Source organism: Crocuta crocuta, unplaced genomic scaffold (genome assembly GCF_008692635.1).
Source record: "Crocuta crocuta isolate KB4526 unplaced genomic scaffold, BGI_CrCroc_1.0 scaffold29, whole genome shotgun sequence".
Taxonomy (NCBI): Eukaryota; Metazoa; Chordata; class Mammalia; order Carnivora; family Hyaenidae; genus Crocuta; species Crocuta crocuta.
The window spans coordinates 4,924,467-4,946,756 of NW_027533280.1; the positions used below are offsets into that span (position 1 = coordinate 4,924,467).

A 22,290-nucleotide genomic window follows, 5' to 3' on the forward strand; every position below is an offset into this window, starting at 1 on the left:
TTAAAATATTACACTAATAACTGCAACTTCATGTATCCTGCTTGCTTCTTCTGTATTTGCTTAAAATACCTATAGGGGTTTTATGTACAGTCAGTGCTCAAGTGCTTGAGCTTAGTATCAGGTCATTAGATATAGGTTGCTACTTAGAGCCCAGACATAACTCAACCATGACACAACTGGGATTAATTATAAAGCAATAGAGAGTGAGGAATACTATTATGAGTCAAGCATTATTCTGAGTGTATCCTATCATTGCGTTCAAGATTCACCATGAAGCAGGGACTGCCCTGTTCTGTAAGAGACACTGTGGCTCAACATTTAAGTCAAAGCTAGAAGGGGAGCCAAACTCGGACGGAGTATAACCACTGGATGATAAAGGCAGATGGGACTTCAGATGCACATGAAGGTTAAGTAAGAAAAGAGAAATGCAAGGCCTGGGAATTATAAGGCAAGGCCTCAAGTTTTATCAGCACATGCTAGTTTCAAATTATGAGCCTCTCCTAAGATTTCATGTCCTAAAACGAACTGACTTTGTTCTCTATTTACCTGGTGCTAGGTATTCTTTCTGAAAGAATTTTAAGCAAGCAACCACACGACACATTCTATAACCCGAGCAGGGTAGATAACCCAATTTTATACCTTAGAATTCTGAAACCTTAGAAGTGGCACAATTTACAATGTCCAGGGCACAGATTAAAATAACACATGAAATGTGCCTTGGACATAACCAATTATTGCTCATCTTTCTTCCTAAAGAGATCTGGAAGAACAGGACAAGAAAGTTAAAAATAGTACAAGTTTGGATTTGTCGTAGAATGTGGAATAGAAAGGTGCAAGGGTTCTGGGGGTTCGACCCCCCTCACCAACAGAGGAGCATGGGTGGGAGGAGGAGGAGGAAGATGAGACGTGGCCAATGCCTCAGGACCAAAGCTTGTTAGTGGAGATAGGAGGCCGGGCCCCAGCAGCCCTGTGCTCTTCCCTCCGCGTGCCGGGCACTGGCTGAAACAGCTTCTTCCTCCAGTTCCCTGAGATGAACCGATTTTTGACAGAAGAGAGTGCTTTGCAAATGATGTGCTCTTCACCCGCTTTTAATGCACTTTAACAAATTAATATCCACTTGACACACTTGTGACACATGTAACATGACACAACACCGTGTTCCAAACGAACTAGGGAAGGGAGAAGACAGTAAAGTACTGGTAATGCAAACACTGGTGGTTGAGCCTGAAAAAGCAAGCAGTTGTTCAGCTGAGCCCACACCAAGAGAAAACCATGGGTGCAGGGGACGTGGCAGCACACCAAGCCCCGCCCCTCCCAAACAACAGGGCCGTGGGGCTCCATCTCATCACCCCACTTCGGAAACGCAGTTCCATCCAGGTTAGAACTCCACAAATATGAGCATCCACATTATAATCCCTCTTTGCAAAACAGACTCTTTGAAGGAAAACAAATCCAAATTGAAACTGTGTGGTTTCCAGAGCAATTTATTCATTAAAATCTATTCAATATGCCATCAACAGTTCTCCTGGGTGTATTGTGCTGATAAATAGACACTGAGAGAATTTAACAAGTTCGTCGTTTAATAAGTCTGAATTCATTTTCACCACATGGTATTGTACACGGTCATCTGTTGAAACAGATTTCTTTTTAACAGATCTTAGTTTAAAAAAGTCATAGATACTGTGAGTTCTGTATAAATTGGCAGATAGTAAGTTAGTTCCTTTGTTTTGACTTCTAAGCCTCAACTTCACCGCAGAATAAAGAATGTGGGCCAAAGAAAGCATAATCGGTCACTCGTATAGAACAGTATTGTTTCTATAATTTGAAGCTTTCTGAATGGACGGGTTCAGGCCTGATGTAACTGTAAAAAGATTACTTAATGAATAGACTATATGGAAATTGTACAAAATGTTATTAACTTTAATTATTAATAGCTTAAACAGCACTATGTTACTAATTGCTATTCAAAACCAAAAACCTGTTTTTGAATCCCCAAGGTGGTGTGTGTACACAGCCACGCTGCCTTGTACGTAGGGGTGTGCCAGTACACATTTCAACAGAAACTTTGGCTTTAGGAAAGAGTCACAAACATTTAAAATAATGGCTTTAATCGTCATTTTGAGTATACGGTAGGGGAAAGTGTGCTTTAATTAAATATACATCATACCAGTGATGCTGGCAAGGTTGAGTTAATCCTAATGTTGACAGCTATAAAAACTAGTTTGTACATGACAAGACAATGAGAGAAAAAAGCAATCCCTTTGAAACAAAATTAAAAAAAATATGTTCACAGTGGTTTGTATCAACAGTATGCATTTTATGACAATAACATGTACAGACTGAGCACCCTAGGGCTCTCTTTATATCCTAAAGAAAACAAGCATTTACATTATTCGTGGGTTGAACTAATTTTAAAAAGATCAATTGTACACTTACCCCTCAGACAGGATAAACTGTTCTGGGGTGTACAGTTTTAACACCATCATTAAAGTTGTTTGCAAAAGGAAGAGACAATTAAAAAACAAAACATTTTTCCTTGGGAGTGGAGAGTCTTTCATTTGCTGTTATAACCAGCAAATGCCATTCATTAACTCAAAAAATGGAAGGGGGGGGCCCCACAAACACACTATTTGAGCAAGCTGACCAATACACATTACAGTTTTAAAAATGAAGGTTATATACTATATGTTACAAGTCCCAACTAGGCAATGTCAAAATGACATCTATTTCTTTGCTTGCTTTGTGATCATACCCCTTGGAGGTGTTACAGGTCTCGTGGCATTTGGCTTCTTTTTCTCTGCAGGCTTTAAAATCTGCAAAGATTGAAAAGATGGTGCATTTTAGGAAATATTCTCCACCCAAAATCTTAAGATTTCTTAAATCTCACTCAAATCTTTGTTCAGAAACATTTTTGGCCATTTAAAACTGCCCCCGAAATGCTGAAAGCCCTACTAACATATTACTATAAACCAACATGATGTGAACATTTTGGTTAAAAATGCTATGATGAACACATTAAATGAATGGACGAATTATTTTTGTTTCTGGAGAAAATAACAATTTTCTGAAGTCAGACCTTGTAAGTACCTTTAGGCTATCCCTTCTCACACAGAGGCAAAGTTCTTTAGAGCAATGTTTGAGTCTCACAATCTCTGGGGACTGCAAGTGCTCCGAGTTCATTGGTGAAATAATATTTTACTGCCACTGGACTTCGATGGCTTTACTTGTGTTTATGATGGGGCTGTGGCTAGCCTGAAGCTGTACAAGTTTAATCCTAACAAGCAAATGAGAAAAAGACTCGGGCAGACTTTACATGTAAATGCTTCTGTGACAAGTGAAGGCTAAATGATGTCACGGATGATCAACAGGTTTGTAGAAACGAGAGAAGAGTGGTGGGAGAAGGGAGTGATCTCACGGCACATCTGGCACGTGGCAGTTACTTCTATTCTCACATACATTACGCTGATGTTATGGTTTTAGATTTATAGTAAAGAAGACAGGAAATTGTTTTTACCCCATTTAAATAATGCAAAAACAGTTAAATTCAACACCACAGGAAAGGTTCTTGAACAATTGTTTTCCCTTTCAAAGGGGTCCAATTATTACTCAGTTACGACAAACACTGGTTACAGGAAAGTAAGTCTATTCAACATAAATGAACAGCAGGCAGAGCAGAGCAACTTTTTAAAATCAGTAAAATTCAGACATAAGAATAAGAAACAATTTTGAAAACATCCTGTACCTGAAAAGAACACATTAGAGTTTCGTCCACACTCATCATGGCACCTGCATTGTCAAACTCTCCACAATAATTGGGTGCAGAAAACAGAGTGACCAACTGCCTTTTTGCAAAAAATTCATATCCATCTTCAACCACCTTGGAGAGAAAATGTTTTCAGTGTAAGTAGGTGTAATCTACAGGTGAGTAAAACCACTTTTCAGTTTCTCATTGCGTCTGATATCCTCTAGGTCACTTGCAGAGACATTTTGTATGAATAAGCAATACCTACCCACTAAAATCAATAAGGAGAATCTGTGCTCACACACATGCTGTTAAGTGTACATGTAAAATTCAAAATCAATACCTGATGGGCTCTACATATAAGATCCAAATCATGCTTATGGAGAAATTTTGCAACCACTTCTGCACCAAATGTGAAGGACACTCCTCTGTCATTTTCACCCCAGCCTAAGACATCTTTATCGGGGTCAGACCACAAAAGATCACAAAGAAGACCTTGATCTGGTACATCAGTTGGTCGCATAATTCGCCGAATCTGCTCCATAGATTGAAGATCTGGTGATAAACCTATTAAATGAGAAAAAAATGGAAGGAAATAGAACTTTAAAAAGGATGTTTGCACTTTACCAGTTCCATTTACTTACTCAGAGATGCAATGCTCTAACCTGGAAGGCTCAAATTAAATCTATGGTTAGGATTTTTCTAAATGGCTATGCTTTCTTATTTACCTTTGGCTTAAAAAAAACTCAACTGAAAAAGCACTAGAATTTATTACATGCACCAATCTGGAGGGCACAGTATTTTTAAATGGTATAAAATTAAGATGCAGTGATTTATAAACAACTACTCTTCAACTCTTTGGCGATGATAATGAACAATGTATACTCCAGATTTTACTACTGGCCATTAGTAATGATTGTGTACATAGGGTACAGACGCTCAGGTGTGATGTAGCTTTCCAGGGAACGTGTGCTATCCAAGGACCATCAAATCTATCAGACCAGTTCAGATGCAGCTAACTTTCATCTGAATCTAAAATCACATGCCCAGAGGCTCCTGGCTAGCTCAGTGGGTGGAGCATGAGACTCTTGATCTAGGCTTATGAGTTTGAGCCCCATCATGAGGACAGAGTTTACTTTAAAAAAATAAATTAAATTAAAACAATTTAGAAAACACATGCCCAGCTCTACCCAAACTAGCTAAAGTATAGGAGGGCAGGAATAATGGCTTTATTAAAATATATTGTTTTGGCTCTCTGATGGTTATCTAATTTCTGCCTAGAGATGAAAGAAATTCTTCTTGCAATTACTATTTTAATCATGTTATACAGAGCACAACCACTGAGCAAAATAAAATCACTTTTAAAATCCAGATCAGGGGCACCTGTGTATGCTGTGTATGCTGGCTAAGCATCCAACTCTTGATTTCTGCTCAGGTCATGATCTCATGATCTCATGATCCATGAGACTGAGCCATCCTTTGGGCTCTGAGCTGTCAGCACAAAGCCTGCTTGGGATTCTCTCTCTCTGCCCCTCCCCAGCTTACACTCTCAAAAATTATAAATAAACCCCCCCAAAAAAAGAAAAAGAAAAAAAGTCCAAGTCAGAAAAATTTCTGAAAGCAGAGGATCAAAAAACAGACGAAGGAAAGTCTACTCACATTTTCAGTACTCTGGAGGATATTAATCGCTCTTCATTTTATATTTAAAAATACTTTCTGCTCTACGTTCAAGTCAACCTGTTAGAGCCTAGAATTCCTTGTTAACAAATCAATTTCTCACTTTAGATTTCTGGCCAAATGATCCTGGATGTGCCAGACTGGACCCATGATGTAACACATACGTAAAGGAGAGTTCAGATGAAGTCATCTCAATGACAACTCATAAATGTCAAAGTGTACACACACCCATTAGAAGGGACAAAATCTATTTAGAACAACAGTCAGCCCACACACCTCCATGACAGCAGAATATCTTCTCATCCACGATGGCTGCTATCGGTAAACAGTTAAAGCAGTCTGTGAAAGTTTTCCATAGTTTAATGTTATATCTTCTTTTACCTGTGAAAATTTTAGGATGGTTAAAAAGAGACTGGTGTTCTATAGGTTCATTCTCTCAGGACAATTTCTCCCAAAGCAAGGTGCTAATTACCTTTTAAGTTAACAAAAACTATGCTTTTATTAACTTCCCACTAGAGGAGGTTTAGCAAAACTAGATAACCTTAAAATTCCATAGAAGTTTGAGATCAGAATCCCAGATGCAATGATTAAAGATTAGCATTAACCCTCAATAATTATTTGGTAGCACCAACTCTGTTTGAAATCTAGTCTGTTTTGTCCAATCTCAACCCACAGGTAGCTCCTATGTCTAAAGGCAATTATGAACAGATTACACATGTGTCATTACCATCTTCCTTCTGAGGAAGCTTCTGAGAATTAACACCCATCCCATCTCCCACCATCATCAATAGCCTACTGGTACCGGATATTCCTAGCCCTACATACTCTTAGTAGCAGGCACAAACAATGATAGAGAAATACAGATTTACCCCAGGCACCCAGGATAACCGTTCCTAACACTGCCACAAAGGCTCAGAACACTCCTCAGAGAAACGATGTTATAGGATGGTTATATTCCCTTCACCAGCCCTGTATTTCATTCATTCAGTCACAGTGTGATCTGGACAGAAGCATGCCTTTTAAGGCACTGTTCCCACAAGAAAATCATGTTCCAAGTTAAAAACCTACTCGTAAACCTTGGAAGCACAAATCTGTCAGAGCTGGGTTGAGAATGGCCCAATTGTTGGGTGCCTTTGTCTCCTATACCCTCCATAACCAGAAAAGCCAAAGATGAAAGCACAATGTTCATTCCTAAAGCCAAGTCTGTCCTTTGTCTCTTTTTTCTTTTCTTATTCTAGGGACATCTACAGACTTAAAACTAAACATTCTTTGAAAATTAGAGACTGGCCCAAGCAGCAGGTTCTTGAACCACACCTTCCACTCTGCAAATCAAGTTGGGTAAGGAATTTAGCAGAGTCTGGAAGTAAATTCAACAAATACTTGACTTCTCCTTCTTCAGGAGAAGTCCTTCCTAATAGTTTGTTTCTCTGTGACTGGGTATAACTCTCCCTACAGTTCACCCTGTTTGTATTTCTTTGGAGGTCACTAATTCCCTATCCCTCATCTTCCTTCACTGGAGGTTTCTGAAAGCTGAACAGAATTCCTCTCTACAAAAGGCTGAAAGGGAACCTGTCCACAATCACCACCTCCAATTTCTAGTAATGGTAATAGAAGAACAAGGTTGGGCTGGTCTTAACCTCCATTCATAAAAGTGATTTGGTTCTAGCTCCCACTGTCCACTGTATCTCGGATGGACCATCCAATGGCTCACTTGGATTCTTCCTTTGCCCACGTGCTGCATTTGCCAGTGCCGATGAACACTCTCCTTTCTTAAATCTGCTCTGTTCCCTGATTCTTTATTCATGCAACACACTCTAGCTTGTCTTGTAGATTCCTTTGCTGTCTTTGTTGGTTTCTTCAACAAAAATGAGGTTTCTTCCTCCTATTGCCTCTGAGCATCTTAACTAAGTCCTGCGGCCCCGCTTTCTGCTCTCTCTACAGTTTCCTCTCTAAAGCTACTTCACACCCCTAGGAACATCTGGCTCCAGAAAGGTTTAGCCTGAATAACTGCCAACATCTCTTCAAGCTTCCAAATCCAGGGATTCTGAGCCAGAACCCCTAATGCAGTTTCTTATTACTAAAGATCAGACCATTCTGGTATCAGAAAAGGATAACACACATTCACATTTCATCCAACAGATACCTCAGCTTTTCCAGGACTGCAGTCATTAGTTGGGGTGGGGTTGGGGGGGGGAGAAACTGAAGNAAATAAGCCTATCACTTAAAGTAGTGGTTTTAAATTGTTCCCTGAAAGTCTACATTTGAATAAAAATTTTCATTATAATTTAAAATAAAATTTTAATGACATTATTAAGTTTCTTAAAAAATCTGCAAACCATGAACTGAAAGCCACTTATGCCGAGGACATCTCTATGCCCACAAGTAGACTGGACAGCAAGTTATACCTGCCCAATGGGGGACTGGGGGGAGCTTGAGTACAGAGTTAATGGGTCTTAATGACCAAACAACAATCAACACTGATGCCAACCATCTAAAATAATTGTTAAAGTCCTCTGCATTAAACAGAAACTGAAAAGGACGTAGCTAGTATCCTCTCGATTGGATATATGTCACAACAAAGAGATCATCCGGATTTGAACTTCATCAATGAAAACATCAACGTACTTGCTGAACAGTGTATAAAAGGAACCTTTTCAAAAAATTATTATTTGAGAGTGAGCACGTACACATGAGGGGGGGAAGGGCAGAGGGAGAGAGAATCTTAAGCAGGCTCCACGCCCAGTGCGGAGCCTGCGATCACGACCTGAACTGAAATCAAGAGTGGGATGCTTAAGTGACTGAACCACTCAGGTGCCCCTAAAAAAAACCTTTTCTAAAAAGTAGCAACTGTAACAAATATCCAAAACACAATTTATAAAACTCGCTGTCTTTTATCTCACTACCTTAGGAGTAGTAACTGCTTTACTATTTAATAGTACTTCTCTGACAGATCCACTGTCAAAATCAAACATCTTTCTTGGGCACCTGGCTGCTCAGTCAGTAGAACATCGGACTCTTGATCTTAGGGTGGTGAGTTTAAGCCCCGTGCTGTGTGTAGAGATTAGTTAAAACAACAACAACAACAACAACAACAAACCTTTTTGCCACAGACTCAGTTGCCCTGGTCAGTTCAGAACCCACAAGACTTTTCTTTGGTGACCCCTCCCCACCTCACCTTACCAGCTGGGTCTCCGGGCCTTAGACCACCAGGCAAATGTACAATTGTGGGAGAGGGTACCGGAGTAGGAGAGCTAAGTCTAGAAATGTAATCTTTCTAGCAGTGCGCCTCTAACAAATGAGCTATGTGCAACTGAGCTAGAAAAACACATTGCAGGTTATGGCCACAGCCTAGGGGAGAGCCACAGTGACAATTCTTTACCGGTCTTGTTATCATCACTGGAAAACACCAGTAACCCAAATTCCTCAGCCACCTCTCTCCTCCCAGCCTGAAGCCTCTCCTAGCACAAATGATGAGCCCAAAAGGAGGATGGGGTCATGGGCTCAAAGCTTTTCTAAAAACATTTTATACTTACCACTGTAACAACAAAAAAGACCTCCACCAAAACTGGCAATTTTTAAGGCTTTAAAAATCTTGCTTTTGTCAATTACCAACTCAAAGTGCACCTTCAATTAAACAAGCCAAACGGATTATAATATGTGTAAAATATTATACAAATAAATTCTTGTTTTATAATTTTGCTTTCTCCTTTCAGCACGTTTTAGGACAGTAACTGCCATTTGTCCTGGGTACACATGTGCTAGAAGGAAAAAAAATACAACATCACAAAATTTAAAAAGCAATTATTTGGGGGTGCCTGGGTGGCTCGGTTAAGCGTCCAACTCTTGGCTTTGGCTCGGGTCATAATCTCAAGGTTTGTGAATCTGAGCCCCACATAGGGCTTTGCGCTGGTGGTACAGAGCCTGGTTGGGATTCTCTCTCTCCTTCTCTCTCTTCCCCTCCCCGCCTCTCAAAACTAAATAAACTTAAAAAAATAAAAATAAAAAGCAATTAGTTGCATATTTCAAGATACTATTTATATGAAATATCCAGAAAAGGCAAATCTATAGACAGCAGATTAGTGTTTTCCTAAGGCTATGGTGATAGTTGTACAACCTTATAAATTTACTAAAAATCACTTAGGACAGATTTTTATGGAATGAAATTATACCTCAATAAAGTTATTTTAAAAAAAGTATTTGGACAGGTTCTCAGAGTGTACTAAGAATTAAGTTATCTGTGAATTTTCACAAAAATGATCTTAAAGAAGCCATCACTGAGAACATGACTTCTTAATCTAATAATCACAACACAAAAGATCTAGGGCATTATTACACTGCAGCAGCAGTGTTATTTTACTACCCTAAGAAAGAAAAAAAACTAAGATAAAAACAATTAATAGGAAACATGAGAGATTATAAAATTTCATCTGAGCACTCATAAATCCTAACAGAACTATGTGATAGTTCAGTTTATGACCACATATCTCAGTTTAAGTAACTCTTCCTTAAAGGCAGAAAGTACTTACATTCATCATAAAATCCATAAATTCTATTGATGCTGGCACATTCATGGTTTCCTCTGAGAAGAAAAAAATTCTCGGGGTATTTGATTTTGTAAGCCAGTAAGAGGCAGATAGTTTCCAACGACTGCTTCCCCCTGTCCACATAGTCCCCAAGAAACAGGTAGTTGCTTTCTGGCGGGAAGCCACCGTACTCAAAAAGTCGAAGCAAATCATAGTATTGTCCATGGATATCACCTAGAAACAAGAACGCTGTTACACGAGGACTTCACACTTCCTGTTGAATCCACTAACAAAGCTTTGGACAGAGTCTTTAAACATTCATTGCATAATGCGATTGCTCTCTAATAATCAGAATTAAATTTGATGGCTAACACTACTAATTTTCAATCTTGTATTATATTTCAGTTCGAGTGAGCTCACTAAAAATTTTAAGTGTATGTGTATGTCCAGAATCTCACACAAAACTCAAGTAATTAAGAATTAATTTTGTGGAGAGAATTATTAATGCCCAGGTAGGTCTTTTTGCCAAGTAACATGGCTTTCCTTTCAGGTTGGCTGATTGATATGAGACCTCCAGCAGCTCAGTCCACAAGTACCGTGTCAGCAGAACTGCCATACTGCTACTGAGCCCCGGGCTGTGTGAACAAGGGCACATGTACACTGTGCCCACCAGTCCATTCAGCTCTCAATTTCTCCCTGCTAGATAATGTCAAAGAGCATTCTACTTTAAAAACATCCAAATAAGCTTTATCAGTGTAGTCAAGTATGCTAGAATATATAACATTACTCAGATGAACTTTAGTTTTTATACAGATTATCTGCATCTATCATGTAGAAACAGATGACAAATGCTATCAAGGAAGGTCTATTTTTAAGCATAACCAGTCTTACTTTAAGCTTAAATAGAATCCCTACATACTCATATAGTTCAGACCTTTTCTTAGCTCTCTATTTAGTTTCATTTCCTTTCTGTTTATATCCCTTTAGTGAAATAATTTTTAGAAAATCCGAAGCACATCTAAGTAAACTAAATCCATTAGAGGCATTTATTCTACAGCTAAAATTATTTCATTTTAAGCAGTTCCAGGTTATTCATAAGTAGCAAAGGATTCTGCTGGCTAATACAAGCTCAACTCTCTATCTTTGAGTCAATCAATCGCGTAACCAAAAGCTGTTCAGGTGCCAAAACCTACCACATATTTTGAGTGGCGCTTCAAGTTCTAGTAGGATAGGCTGACTGAGAAAGATCTCTCGGGACTTTAAGCACAGTCCTCGGATTTCATTCTCCTGTAGCTGGACATTCTTACCAGGCTTGGACCCTCTTACTGTAGAGGAGAAAAACCCCAGTTAGTCAAATGAAGTCAAAATCCAATGTAACATAAAAATTACAATTATCTGAAAAGACACAAGTTTTAATGAGGAGGAGGAGGAGGCAAACACACAGTTTAACTGGCTTCCTGCCTTGACTTTATTTTCTTAACACTTCTAAAGAACATGGTTTTAATGCCTAATTATAACTGTAAAATCTGAGACAGGATTTCATCGATTATTTAGGTGCATCTTCTATACCAAGTGAAGACTTCTTACGGCGCCCTGAACAAGGTGCCACACTGTGTGTGACTACCGTTAGCAAAGGCCTTCCTTGCTGAAATCAGACTCGCTGTGGCACAGCTTGAGCCTCCGTTTTGCATCCAAGCCACGTAACTGGCCTTGTTCACCTACAGCCCGCCCACCAGGCTATCTCTTTTTGCCCCCGTCTCATCTTCTCCTCTCCAGCCTTATACATGAATTAGTATTTATACAGCAGGAGGTTTCCAAAATTGTCATGTTACTGAGTTGGTTCTAAGAATTCCTTGTTTGTTTTTATTTTTTAATAGTTTTTTATTTATTTTTGAAACAAAGAGAGACAGACCATGAGTGAGGGAGGGGCAGAGAGGGAGACACAGAATCCAAAATAGGCTCCAGGCTCTGAGCTGCCTGCACAGAACCTGATGCGGGGCTCGAACCCACGAACCGTGAGATCATGACCCGAGCCAAAGTCGGACACTTGACTGAGCCACCCAGGTGCCCCAAGAATTCCTTGTTTTAAAATGTGAGACTGGAAATGCGCAGAAGCCTGTCCTCATCAGTGTTTTTCAGAGGATGATATAGGTATCTCAAGAGTCTTATGAAAGAAAATATTTAAGTGTTGTTTGCATTTCACTGAAACACACTTTAGGCTCATTGTACATATTTTGCTGTGCAATCTTCAGGTCTGCATCTGTGAATACAATCATGACCTTACAGTGCAAAGGATGCCCCATGAATGATGTAAGTAAGGTTTCCTAGTAATTTGAACAGATAAAAAAGCAAGAAAAGGGCGACAGAAATCATGGTACAGCACTAGGTGTTGCCCACATGCAAGCACTCTTGGAGTTCTGCTCACTATTAAAGTAGAGCACTCCAGCTACGGAACAGTTAAGTCATCAGCAGGTGGGCAGGAAATGACATTTTCTGTTTTGATTTCACTTGTAACAGATTAGATAGTCACTAACTACAGATTAAAAAACACGGAATTACTGATTTTACCTTAACTTTACAGTTATCAAGTGGCCTGCTTACCAGCAGGGTCTGGTTAAACACAGGGATTGATTATCCTCAACTTGCAATCAGTCCTAATACAAAAGACTTAAGCAGGCATTCTACAAACTACAAGCGAAGCAAAAACACAGAACCAGACTAAATACAGAATGTCAGGTTACACCCTTCCACAATTAAAACCAATATAAAGTGATTTAGTTTTAGCAAAACCACAAAACCCATCAGATTAAATTACTGTTGCTAATTTAGGGGCGCCTGGGCGGCTCACTCAGTTAAATGTCCGACTTCCGATCAGATCATGATCTCACGGTTTAGGAGTTCAAGCCCCGTGTCGGGCTTTCCACTGTTGGCTGGAGTATGCTTTGGAGCATGCTTCGGAGCCTGTTTCCCTCACTCTCTGCCCCTCCCCTACTCTCTCTTAAAAATAAACATCTAAAAATAAATACATAAATAAATAAATAATTGTTGCTATAGTTTAAATTTTAACAATTTTGGAGGCTTTATATTCAAATTATAAAATTGCTCAGTCTAATAGCTTAATAAAAGTAGTAGGTTTAACTGCTTTGTTCTGTAAATATCTAATGTTACAGAGTGATAAAAATTACAAGTAAAAAACCAGATGTCTGTTGAGAACTTTTTTCCATTAAAAATGTCTGTGTCAATGGGATGCCTGGGTGGCTCAGTCAATTGAGTGTCTGACTTTGGCTCAAGGTCATGATCTCACAGTTCATGGGTCTCTTGAGCCCCGCGTCTCTCTCTCTCTCTCTCTCTCTTTCTCTCTGTCTCTCCCTCTCTGTCTCTCTCTCTCCCCCCCTCACACATGCTCTACCAAAAATAAATTATTTAAAAAAAACCCACCCAACTATGTCCAAGTTTGAGAAATACTGTCCTAGGCAAACCAATTCTTCAGCCTGAATAGGCACTGAAACCCTGAGCTCTCTGAAGCAACAAATTTTGAGCAGGATTGGAGCACTGTGTGTAGGGGGTTATTATTTTTTTCCAATGAAAGACAGTAAATAAGAAGACATGATGGCAAGGCCAAACTCTTAAAGGACACAATGAAGAGAAAAAGCTAAGAGAGAGCCGTGGACTGGGAGACAGCCCCAAGTTTCTGTATTGGTTCTATAGCCTTGAGCAAATCACTACTTTGAACCTCAAAATATGTAACTGAAGTAAACAACAGTCAGCCTCCCCTTCCGATAAAAATATTATGAAATGAGAAGCAACAAAGAGGACAGCTTGGAAACGATAACCTTTGAGGGAAGATATTAAACACACATATAATACTACAGCATCTGAGCAACAAACAATGGTTTTCCCAGAACCACAGTAATTTTCTCTCTAGACACACACAGTAAAGAATTCAAGAAACACTCCTGATGGAAAGACGGTGGGATTCCTGCTTCACTGCCCAGAAAACCCCAATCATTAGCAATTCTACCACAAGTCAGCCAGAAGCTTGGGCAGACTGCCCAGCAGGAAACTTTATTTTTGGCTAGGAGGAGACTCCTAGAAGCTTCTGGTTTTCAACCTCAATTTTTTTTTCAGCAGAGCCCTACACTTGTGAATAAATGGCCCACTTTAAGAGTATGCAATAATACCTTACACCTATATGGAACAAAGGCTATACTTTTTATAGGAGAATGCTATCATAGTAAATCAATTCCATCAGATTAAATCAATCTAATGGAAATTTTACTGGTTTTCGAGGCTTCCTACTACAACCTTTAGACATAGCTTATGATAAGTTTTCTTGTTCTGTTTTCCTGTTTGTCCTGTGAGTGGGGTGTGCAGATAAGTAAAAAGCAATATTGTTGATAATTTAAAGATTATTCTTAATGTGAATAAGGATTAAATGCAGTTTTTCCAGAACAAATCAAGATTTTATATCTGAAGAACAGTGCTCATTAAAAATAGCACGGTCTCAAGGCTTCTTGACTTTCCTACAATTAGCTCAAGGAATAAAATTATGAAAAAAGAAACTTTGCCAAAACCATCATCTACCAATTGACAAATACCTGTTCATCCTTCAAGGCTGCTTAGGTATCACCTGCCCTGGAGAGCTCTTCTGTCTAACTCCTCTCCCTTCATAAGCCTGCTTTATTACTTCCTGAAATGCTCTCACAACACCTGGACACCATTCAGCACACATCACACTTGGTACCTTGTACTGTAACTGCCGTTTTGCTTCCAGCTATTCATCTGGACCCCCCAGTAGTCTGTGAACCTCAAGACCACACCACTTGCTCTGCAGTGTACATCCCCACGGCCAGTATGTGGCAGGTGCTCAAAATGTGTTGCATGAATGAAATCTGGATAAATCTCTAAGTACTGATGACCTGCAGTATTAGAATTAAACATGCATACCAGACTAGGTACTTTTGATTAGTTAAAAAACAAACATGTGTCTGTGCTTTAAATTAAAAAGCAATAGTGTCATTTTCCTATCAGCCTTTAACAGAGTATTTTTCTAGTTGTGAAAATCTAGGATTACTCTTAAATTTCAATTTGAAAGTGATTTGTCTAACAATTAGAAGATAAAGATTTCAAAATGGGTTTTAGCAGTCCAAATAAACACTAGGTATTTCTTTAAAATGGCCATATAGAGGGGGAGGTGCCTGGGTGGCGTGGTGGGCGGGGCGTTGACTTCAGCTCAGGTCATGATCTCACAGTTGGGGTCCCATGTTGAGCTTGCTGCTGTCAGCGCAGAGCCTGCTTTGGAATTCCCTCTCTGTCCCTCACTCCTACTTGTGCTCTCACTCTCAAAAATAAATAAAATATTATAAAAAAAAAAAAAAGATGTTCACTATTTTCAATGTCCATCAAAAAGAATTACTTCCTGGTTGTAGGTAACATTTACCAAGCACTTACCATGTTGGGCACTGCAATAAAGGGCTTTACACTGTCATTTAATCCTCACAACAACCCTATGAAGTTAGGCTGTGTCACTTGTTATAGCCTGGGAGAGGTTCAGTGACTTGGTCCAAGGTCACAGAGCTTATGGGTACACCAGGCCCCAAAGAACCATACTACTTCCCTTCCAACAAAGGATTTGTTCTTCTTTAACTTCCAAACCAAAGGAGTTTTTATAGGACAAACTACCAAAACCCTAATATATGGTCGCTACTCCCTAAGACAGTTCCACAACAGGGGATATAAAATCATAAGGCATCCTTACAAACGAGAAGTATTAAATCAGAACTCTATGAGGCAATCTGTTAAGACTGTCAATACTTATTAACTGTTTCAAACATTCAAGAGAACAGTTGCAGAGTCTATAGCATGTGCCAGACCCTCTGGCGGAAGCTGGGACACCCAGACAACAGGATGGACAACAACTCTCTCTCTTCCCTTGTGAGGACATGAAAAGTAAGACTAACTAGGCAACTGCATCTTGTTATAAATGCTACAGTGAGAATTGTCCCTCCATGAAGATTATAAAACTAAAAGTTTACCTTGATAGTATCTTCAATATCATTAAAAAGACAAAACCTTTTTAAATAAAAATATCTCTATTTTATCACTAGTAGCTACAAAGAGAATTACAAACAGTGCAGCTCTACTCCATAAACATCAGTCAACACTTAACTTGAGGTTTAAAGACCTCACTGTACTCTATGTATAACGGGAGAAAGGTGCACAAAGAGAGACCCTAGGTGGGAAATTCAAGAGTGGCCACCCCATGTCACCTTCCTAAGTAGCAGTGAGGGTAAGTTCAAATAGTAAATATCAAATTATTTCAACAATTGCCAAAGGAATCCAAAATATTCCAACAAATAAGAATTTCATTTTCCAGATGGAGTGTTTCCCATAAAGACAGACGCTAGGTGGGGTGCCTGGGTGGCTCAGTCGGTTAAGCGTCCAACTTCGGCTCAGGTCATAGCTCAAGGTTCGTGGGTTTGAGCCCCACATCGGGCTCTGTGCTGACAGCTAGCTCAGAGCCTGGAGCCTGCTTCGGATTCTGTGTCTCCCTCTCTCTCTGAACTTCCCCTGCTCATGCTCTCTCTCTCTCAGAAATAAATGAAAAAAACATTAAAAAAAAAAAAAAGACGCTAGGTATTGCATGGAAATCAGTTAGGTATTGTGAACATGTGGGTAAGTGACCAATACATTAACACATTAATTTAGACCTTAAACATACAACTTTGTGGAGCAAAAACTTTTCCCTTTATCTGACTAGAAAAAGAGGATTCTGAAAAATGCATTATGGCTGTTAACAGCAAAGGCTGTTCTGTAAAAACGTATCAATCTATTTATTTGGCAAATCACTAACATGAGCATATGATAAAAACTTCCATGAAATTTTTTCAAACTGACAAAAATTTGAAATAATATAAAGAATGGTATCAGTGGTTATTTGCAACACCAGCTTTTTCTCACTAACTTTTCTGACAGCCTGGCAACAAGCAAAGACAAAAAAACACAAAAAACCAAAATAACAAAAAAACCAAAAAAACCCAAAACCATGCAAGGAAATTTAAGACTACTTTGGGATTATTTATGAATAATAAAAAGTATTCTTCTTGCTCTTTAATTAGAAGTCCCTTAATTGTTGAAAGTCTTACTGAAGGAACAGCATACACAGAAAGAAAAGCCCCAGATGAATTACAATGAAGTTTTAGAATCTATGAATGACATAACTGGCATAAAAATAAGCCAACAGATTTTGCCGCTTTAAGATAATCTTATTAAAGTAGGTGGTAATCTTAAAACTACTGCACATCATATTCACCGCAATGACAGAATCCATAACCTCACTAAATACAAGACAGATTTAGGAAAGGAGACTTTAAACCAAGACAAACAGGGAATATTAGCAACACTAAAACTTTCCACAAATAACAGTTCTTTTCTGAAAAAAATAAAAAAGACAAAAATGTTATCAAGAATCATTTGGTTTAATGGGGCACCTGGGTGGCTCAGTCAGTTAATCGTCTGACTTTGGCTTAGGTCATGATCTCACGGTTCGTGAGTTCGAGCCCCGCACTGGGCTCTGTGCTGACAGCTCAGAGCCTGGAGCCTGCTTTGGATTCTGTCTCTCCCTTTCTGCCCCACGCCTGCCTGCACTCTCTCAAAAATAAATAAACATTAACAAAAAAAAAAAATTTTTTTTTTAATAAAAAAAGAATCATTTGGTTTCATTGCAAAGTCATCAGCAGGAAGACTTCTCACTTTTGGGTGATGCTGCCATTATTATACTTTGGGCATTTATTTATTTTTTTTTAATTGACATATAGGTGACACACAGTATTACATTAGTTACTCACTTTGGGCATTTAGAAGTGATACCAATTTTTTCAAGACAAATAGTCAGGATATATTTGCAAAATACTATCTACTGCTCTCAAAATAGCTTGAGTTTTCTACACCTAGATTGAACCCAGTTTACTGAAAAACATTTATCTTTTCAGTCTAACAACTCATTTTGATAAAACACCATTGATGAGACTTGAAGTCTGACCCTACGTTTTATGAATAGTTTTCATTTTCATAAGTCTTAATATCAGTGACACCCACTCCACTCTAGATAAGGGATGCCTGCAAACCTTAGAGCAGAGGAGAATTTGTGGAGATTTCAGGTAAATCAAGATCCCTAAGTAAATCATCTGTTCCTACATGCTCTGCAAACAGGGGTCTGATCCTAAAACTTTCATCCCAGAATTCCATGAAGTCCAAAAATATGAAATCTTTCCTTATTCATGCTGAATAAGACTTTTCCAGTTTTGAAGCAATTCACATCAGAATATTGTCTCCTTCACATTTCAATCTTTAAGGTCTCCTAATAGCCCTGACTTATAAATGAAGTGAAATGGTCAAGTTGGTATAAAATCAGTATCAACCACTGCCTTGCTTCAGGACCAGTAATCCTCACCTACCTCAAGTAAACTGGCACTCGCACATATTTTTGCAGGACAGGTCGAGGGAAGATGATTATAGGATTGCAGTGTCAAAGACATAAAACAATCTCACAACCAACTCTACTTCGACAACAGATTTCTAATGTGTGGCCCAGCACGGTCTCCATCTCAGGAGCCTGGGAGAAGGCCCTTGCTCCCGTGGCTAACATTTCCTCAAACACATCATGACCCACACCATCTCGTTAGGATTTCACTGATGCCTCCTGCTACTGACAAACAAGGCGGCACTTCGGCCGTAAGTGGTTTAGGACTGGTGCAAGCCTCAGGTGCTGTCTTCACGAGATCTGTCCTCTCCTACCTCACAGGAGAGGGTGAGGCTTACTGCAGACATGGTGGAAAGGGACGAGAGGGAAGAGCAGAGGCCTCACAACACAGACTTCTAACTTAGGGAATGAGTAACAAGCTTTGATATCACTGTCTTTATCAACAAAATGCCCTATGATAACTGCTTCCAAGAAAAACCTGTATTGTTAAAATTATGACCTATTAAAAAATAGTAACTGCAGGTCTCATTAGAAAAGATTACTTTTGTTTTCTTTGATCAGAATTTTAAGAAGTGTATAAACATATTTCATATTACACCAAAGAGCTAAATCCATGGCTCACTGAATTTTGGAGTTTTAGAGTATCTCAACACTATTTTCAGATGAACTCTTAACACATCAGAGGATACAAGTGGTAGGCGCTTTCTGAAGGCTGGGGCAGAAGTCATCATTTAAATCACTAAAGTAAGTAGGATGATTACGCAAAGCCTGACAGGGTCTTGCAGTCTGACAATGGCCATCTTCATGGAAACGATGCTTTCTGCACATCAGGATGTGAAATAAGTCTCACTGCCTGCTGTGTAAGAAAAATACTAGCCATCACTGCTCCCTGAACCAGCTCGCTTACAAAGCAGTACTCTGCCCTCACTCTTCTCTAACATGGTAGGAATATCAGACCAAATCAACAACAGGCTTATTTTCTCTCTAAATCTCCCAAATTTTACTGTACAGTTATTTAAATAACTGAAAATTAAAGTGTTTCAAGTTTTATCATCAGCAAGGCATAGCTTGGATAAAGCTTCCAAGGTGGGATACATAAATGATTCCTCACCTAAGGAAAAACAAGAGTTTAGAGTAGAAAATAATGGCAAAGCTGTACTCTAAATCAACATGCTGTTTTCTTTAAATAAGACCTCGCTTTGAGTTGCCTTCAGTACTATTACTAAGCCACTTCTCAACTAAGCTTGCACAGTCTTGGACCTTTCTCTCTTTTTAAGTTTATTTATTCTGAGAGAGAGAGAGAGAGAGAGACAGAGACAGAGAGCAAGAGCGGGAGTGAGTGCAGGGGAGGGACAGAGAGAGAGAGAGAGAGAGAGAGAGAATCCCAAACAGACTCCACACTGCCAACACAGAGCCCGATGACCTGAGTGGCTCAATCTCAGGAACAGTGTGAGATGAACGCTAGCTAGAGTCCATGCTTAACTGACTGAGCCACCCAGGCGCCCCCAATCTTCCACCTTATATGAACATACAAAAGAGATCACAAAACTCACATTCCTTTTCAGGTATATTTACATCTTAATTAAAATTCGTAGGGAAAAATGTTTTGGGGGCATTACCAAAAAAGAAAAATCACAAAATGTATTATCAACTTCTAACATGAATATGTATATAAAATGTACAAATATAAAATCTCCTCCCTCAATGGATCATCTTCAACCATTTATCTGCCAAATTAACACTGATGAGAAAAAGGGAATTTAAGCATACAGTATTGTGCAGGTAGCCCATTCCGGAGGCATTAGGATACAATGCTTTTCTTATATTAATTTCAATGAAAAATGAAATATAAAAAAATCTGGTTTTCAAGTGCAGCATAACATGTAAAGAGGAACTATTAGGAAATGATTAATTTCATTTTAGATGATCTAAGTTTATCAAGGTAAATTTTTTTATTAAAAGAATTTTTAAAATGTTTTATTATTTTTGAGAGAGAAAGAGAGAGAGCGAGCGAGCAGGGGACGGTCAGAAAGAAAGGGAGATACAGATTCCGAAAACAGGCTCCAGGCTCTGAGCTAGTTGTTAGCACATAGCCCGACGTGGCGCTCGAACCCACAAACCACGAGATCATGACCTGAGCCGAAGTCAGCCGCTCACCGACCGGGCCACCCAGGCGCCCCTATCAAGGCAAATTTCTTAGCATGACTTTAAAAAGACCTTAAGTTAATAAGACTTAAATGGTTTTTAAACTTCCGATGATACTAATCAACAAAAATTCCAATTTTTTGTTTCCTCAGTGAAATAGACCCCATCTAATAAACATACAACCTTGCACAGACAGAAGTTAAAGATTTAAAATGATAACATTTAATAAAAAGTTACTTTCATTCTGCAGTTTTAATTGGTTTCTGTGGCCTCTTATAAATCAAAGGACTATATTAACTGGCATGGAAAATATAGTTCTTACAATAAATGCCAAGTAAATAATGAGTGACAAGTTTTTCATTCACAAATGCCACCAACATTTCAGGAATCCTTATACACATTCAGTGGGGTTTTCATTTGTTTTAAGAAAGTATAAAGTAAAAAAACCCAAAAACCCAGCACGGATTAGTATGTTTCCAGGGGATTCTAAATTTTAAGGACTTAATTTAAAAGACCTGCAAATTCTAGAACCAGAGTTACCCAAATTGTTCTTGCTCTGGACTCCATCCTTCAAGCTTTACGGTGCAATATTTTAAGAGGACAGTATAAAGGCAAAAAGCAGTTAAAACTCGGCTAAACTTACATTTCCAGCGCCCAAATAAGAAAGAGATTTGAAATCTCCCAAAGCCTCAGAAAAAGACATTAGCATTACTAGACCTGGCTGGGGTGGGGTGGGGGGATTCACTTCAGCGACACTCTTTGAAATCCAAACTTCATCTGTCTCCCACATCAGTATCAATCAACTGTCAGGCACCTCGAGAGTCTCAGGTCAAGCAAAAGCCAAGCTTTCTTTTAACCTTTGCTTAACCGCCAACATCTCCCTTCAGACACAAGGTGGCTTGGATGCACCAAGTTCTAACTCCCGGCTGCCTGGGTTTGAAACCTGACTGTCACTAATGTGTGACCTTGGTCAAGTGACTTACTCTCTCTTGTATCTAAGTTTCTTCTGAAAAACAGGAAAAAAAAAAAAAAGAACAGCACCCATCTCTCAAGGTTGTTGGAGAATTAATGAAACTGCTCTAAGAATGTCTCGACACACAGTAAGCGCTTTAGAAACGCTGACTATTGCTCTGAATGTAATTATGAGGCGAATGCAAAGCCTCATTAATACAGAGCCTGGCACACTGGAAACATAACGAAACTGTCACCATCGCTGGTTTCATGTTCAGTGGCACGTTCAGAAAAGAGCGCGGAGACCTCTTCAAGATAAGGATAACTTAAGAAGCGTATTTGGGAGGGCAGAAGGGGATGGGTTCCAAGATCCTCTGGAGATAGGACCATTCGTCACCAAGTACTAAGAAATGGGCCACCGGACACCAGCCCCACACACAAAATAAGATAGGAAAGAAGCCCCGAAGCCGGCAGAACCCACAGCTCCATCAAATTGCCTTCCGAGAAGACGAGTACCAGAAAGTAAGGAACATGCCGTCCAGCAGGTCGGACCGGGTCCCCCAGCCCTCTCTCCTCCAAAGACCGGTCCCTTTGCGGGGCGCAAGGGGGTACGGACCGGAAGCGTGGGGGTGGGGAGCGGAGTTTTCAAATCTCTGGGAAGAAGGCTGCACCTCCGAGCAATGAATGAGCGGGGCCGTGAGGGTCTGCGGGCTGGGCCGAGCCGGACCGCGGCCGGCCTGCGCCCGGCTGCAAGCCCTGGCCCCACGAGC

At 39.5% G+C, this 22,290-nt stretch overlaps 1 protein-coding gene across 1 annotated transcript; it reads right to left on the minus strand.

The window, feature by feature from the left end:
- Positions 1–1,468: 1,468 nt before the first annotated feature.
- Positions 1,469–21,910, minus strand: PPP1CC (protein phosphatase 1 catalytic subunit gamma). Its single transcript, XM_077747958.1, has 8 exons — positions 21,778–21,910; positions 11,136–11,282; positions 9,946–10,176; positions 5,696–5,800; positions 4,086–4,309; positions 3,743–3,877; positions 2,753–2,813; positions 1,469–1,861 (listed from the first exon to the last, which is right to left on the minus strand). The coding sequence occupies exons 1-8, from the start codon at positions 21,908–21,910 to the stop codon at positions 1,791–1,793; spliced, it is 1,107 nt and encodes a 368-aa protein (XP_077604084.1). The 3' UTR covers positions 1,469–1,790.
- Between the last annotated feature and the right edge of the window lie 380 nt (positions 21,911–22,290).

What these genes read in the sequence shown, in the direction of transcription:
- PPP1CC (XM_077747958.1), bottom strand. Translation starts at nt 21,910, where the DNA reads ATGGTCCTATCTCCAGAGGATCTTGGAACCCATCCCCTTCTGCCCTCC. An exon ending in GATATTCTGCTGTCATGGAG is followed by an intron (nt 4,310 to 5,695) that starts GTGTGTGGGCTG and finishes CTCATTTAATAG; the next exon opens with GTTTATCACCAGATCTTCAA. An exon ending in ACCTGTAACACCTCCAAGGG is followed by an intron (nt 1,862 to 2,752) that starts GTATGATCACAA and finishes ATCTTTTTACAG; the next exon opens with TTACATCAGGCCTGAACCCG.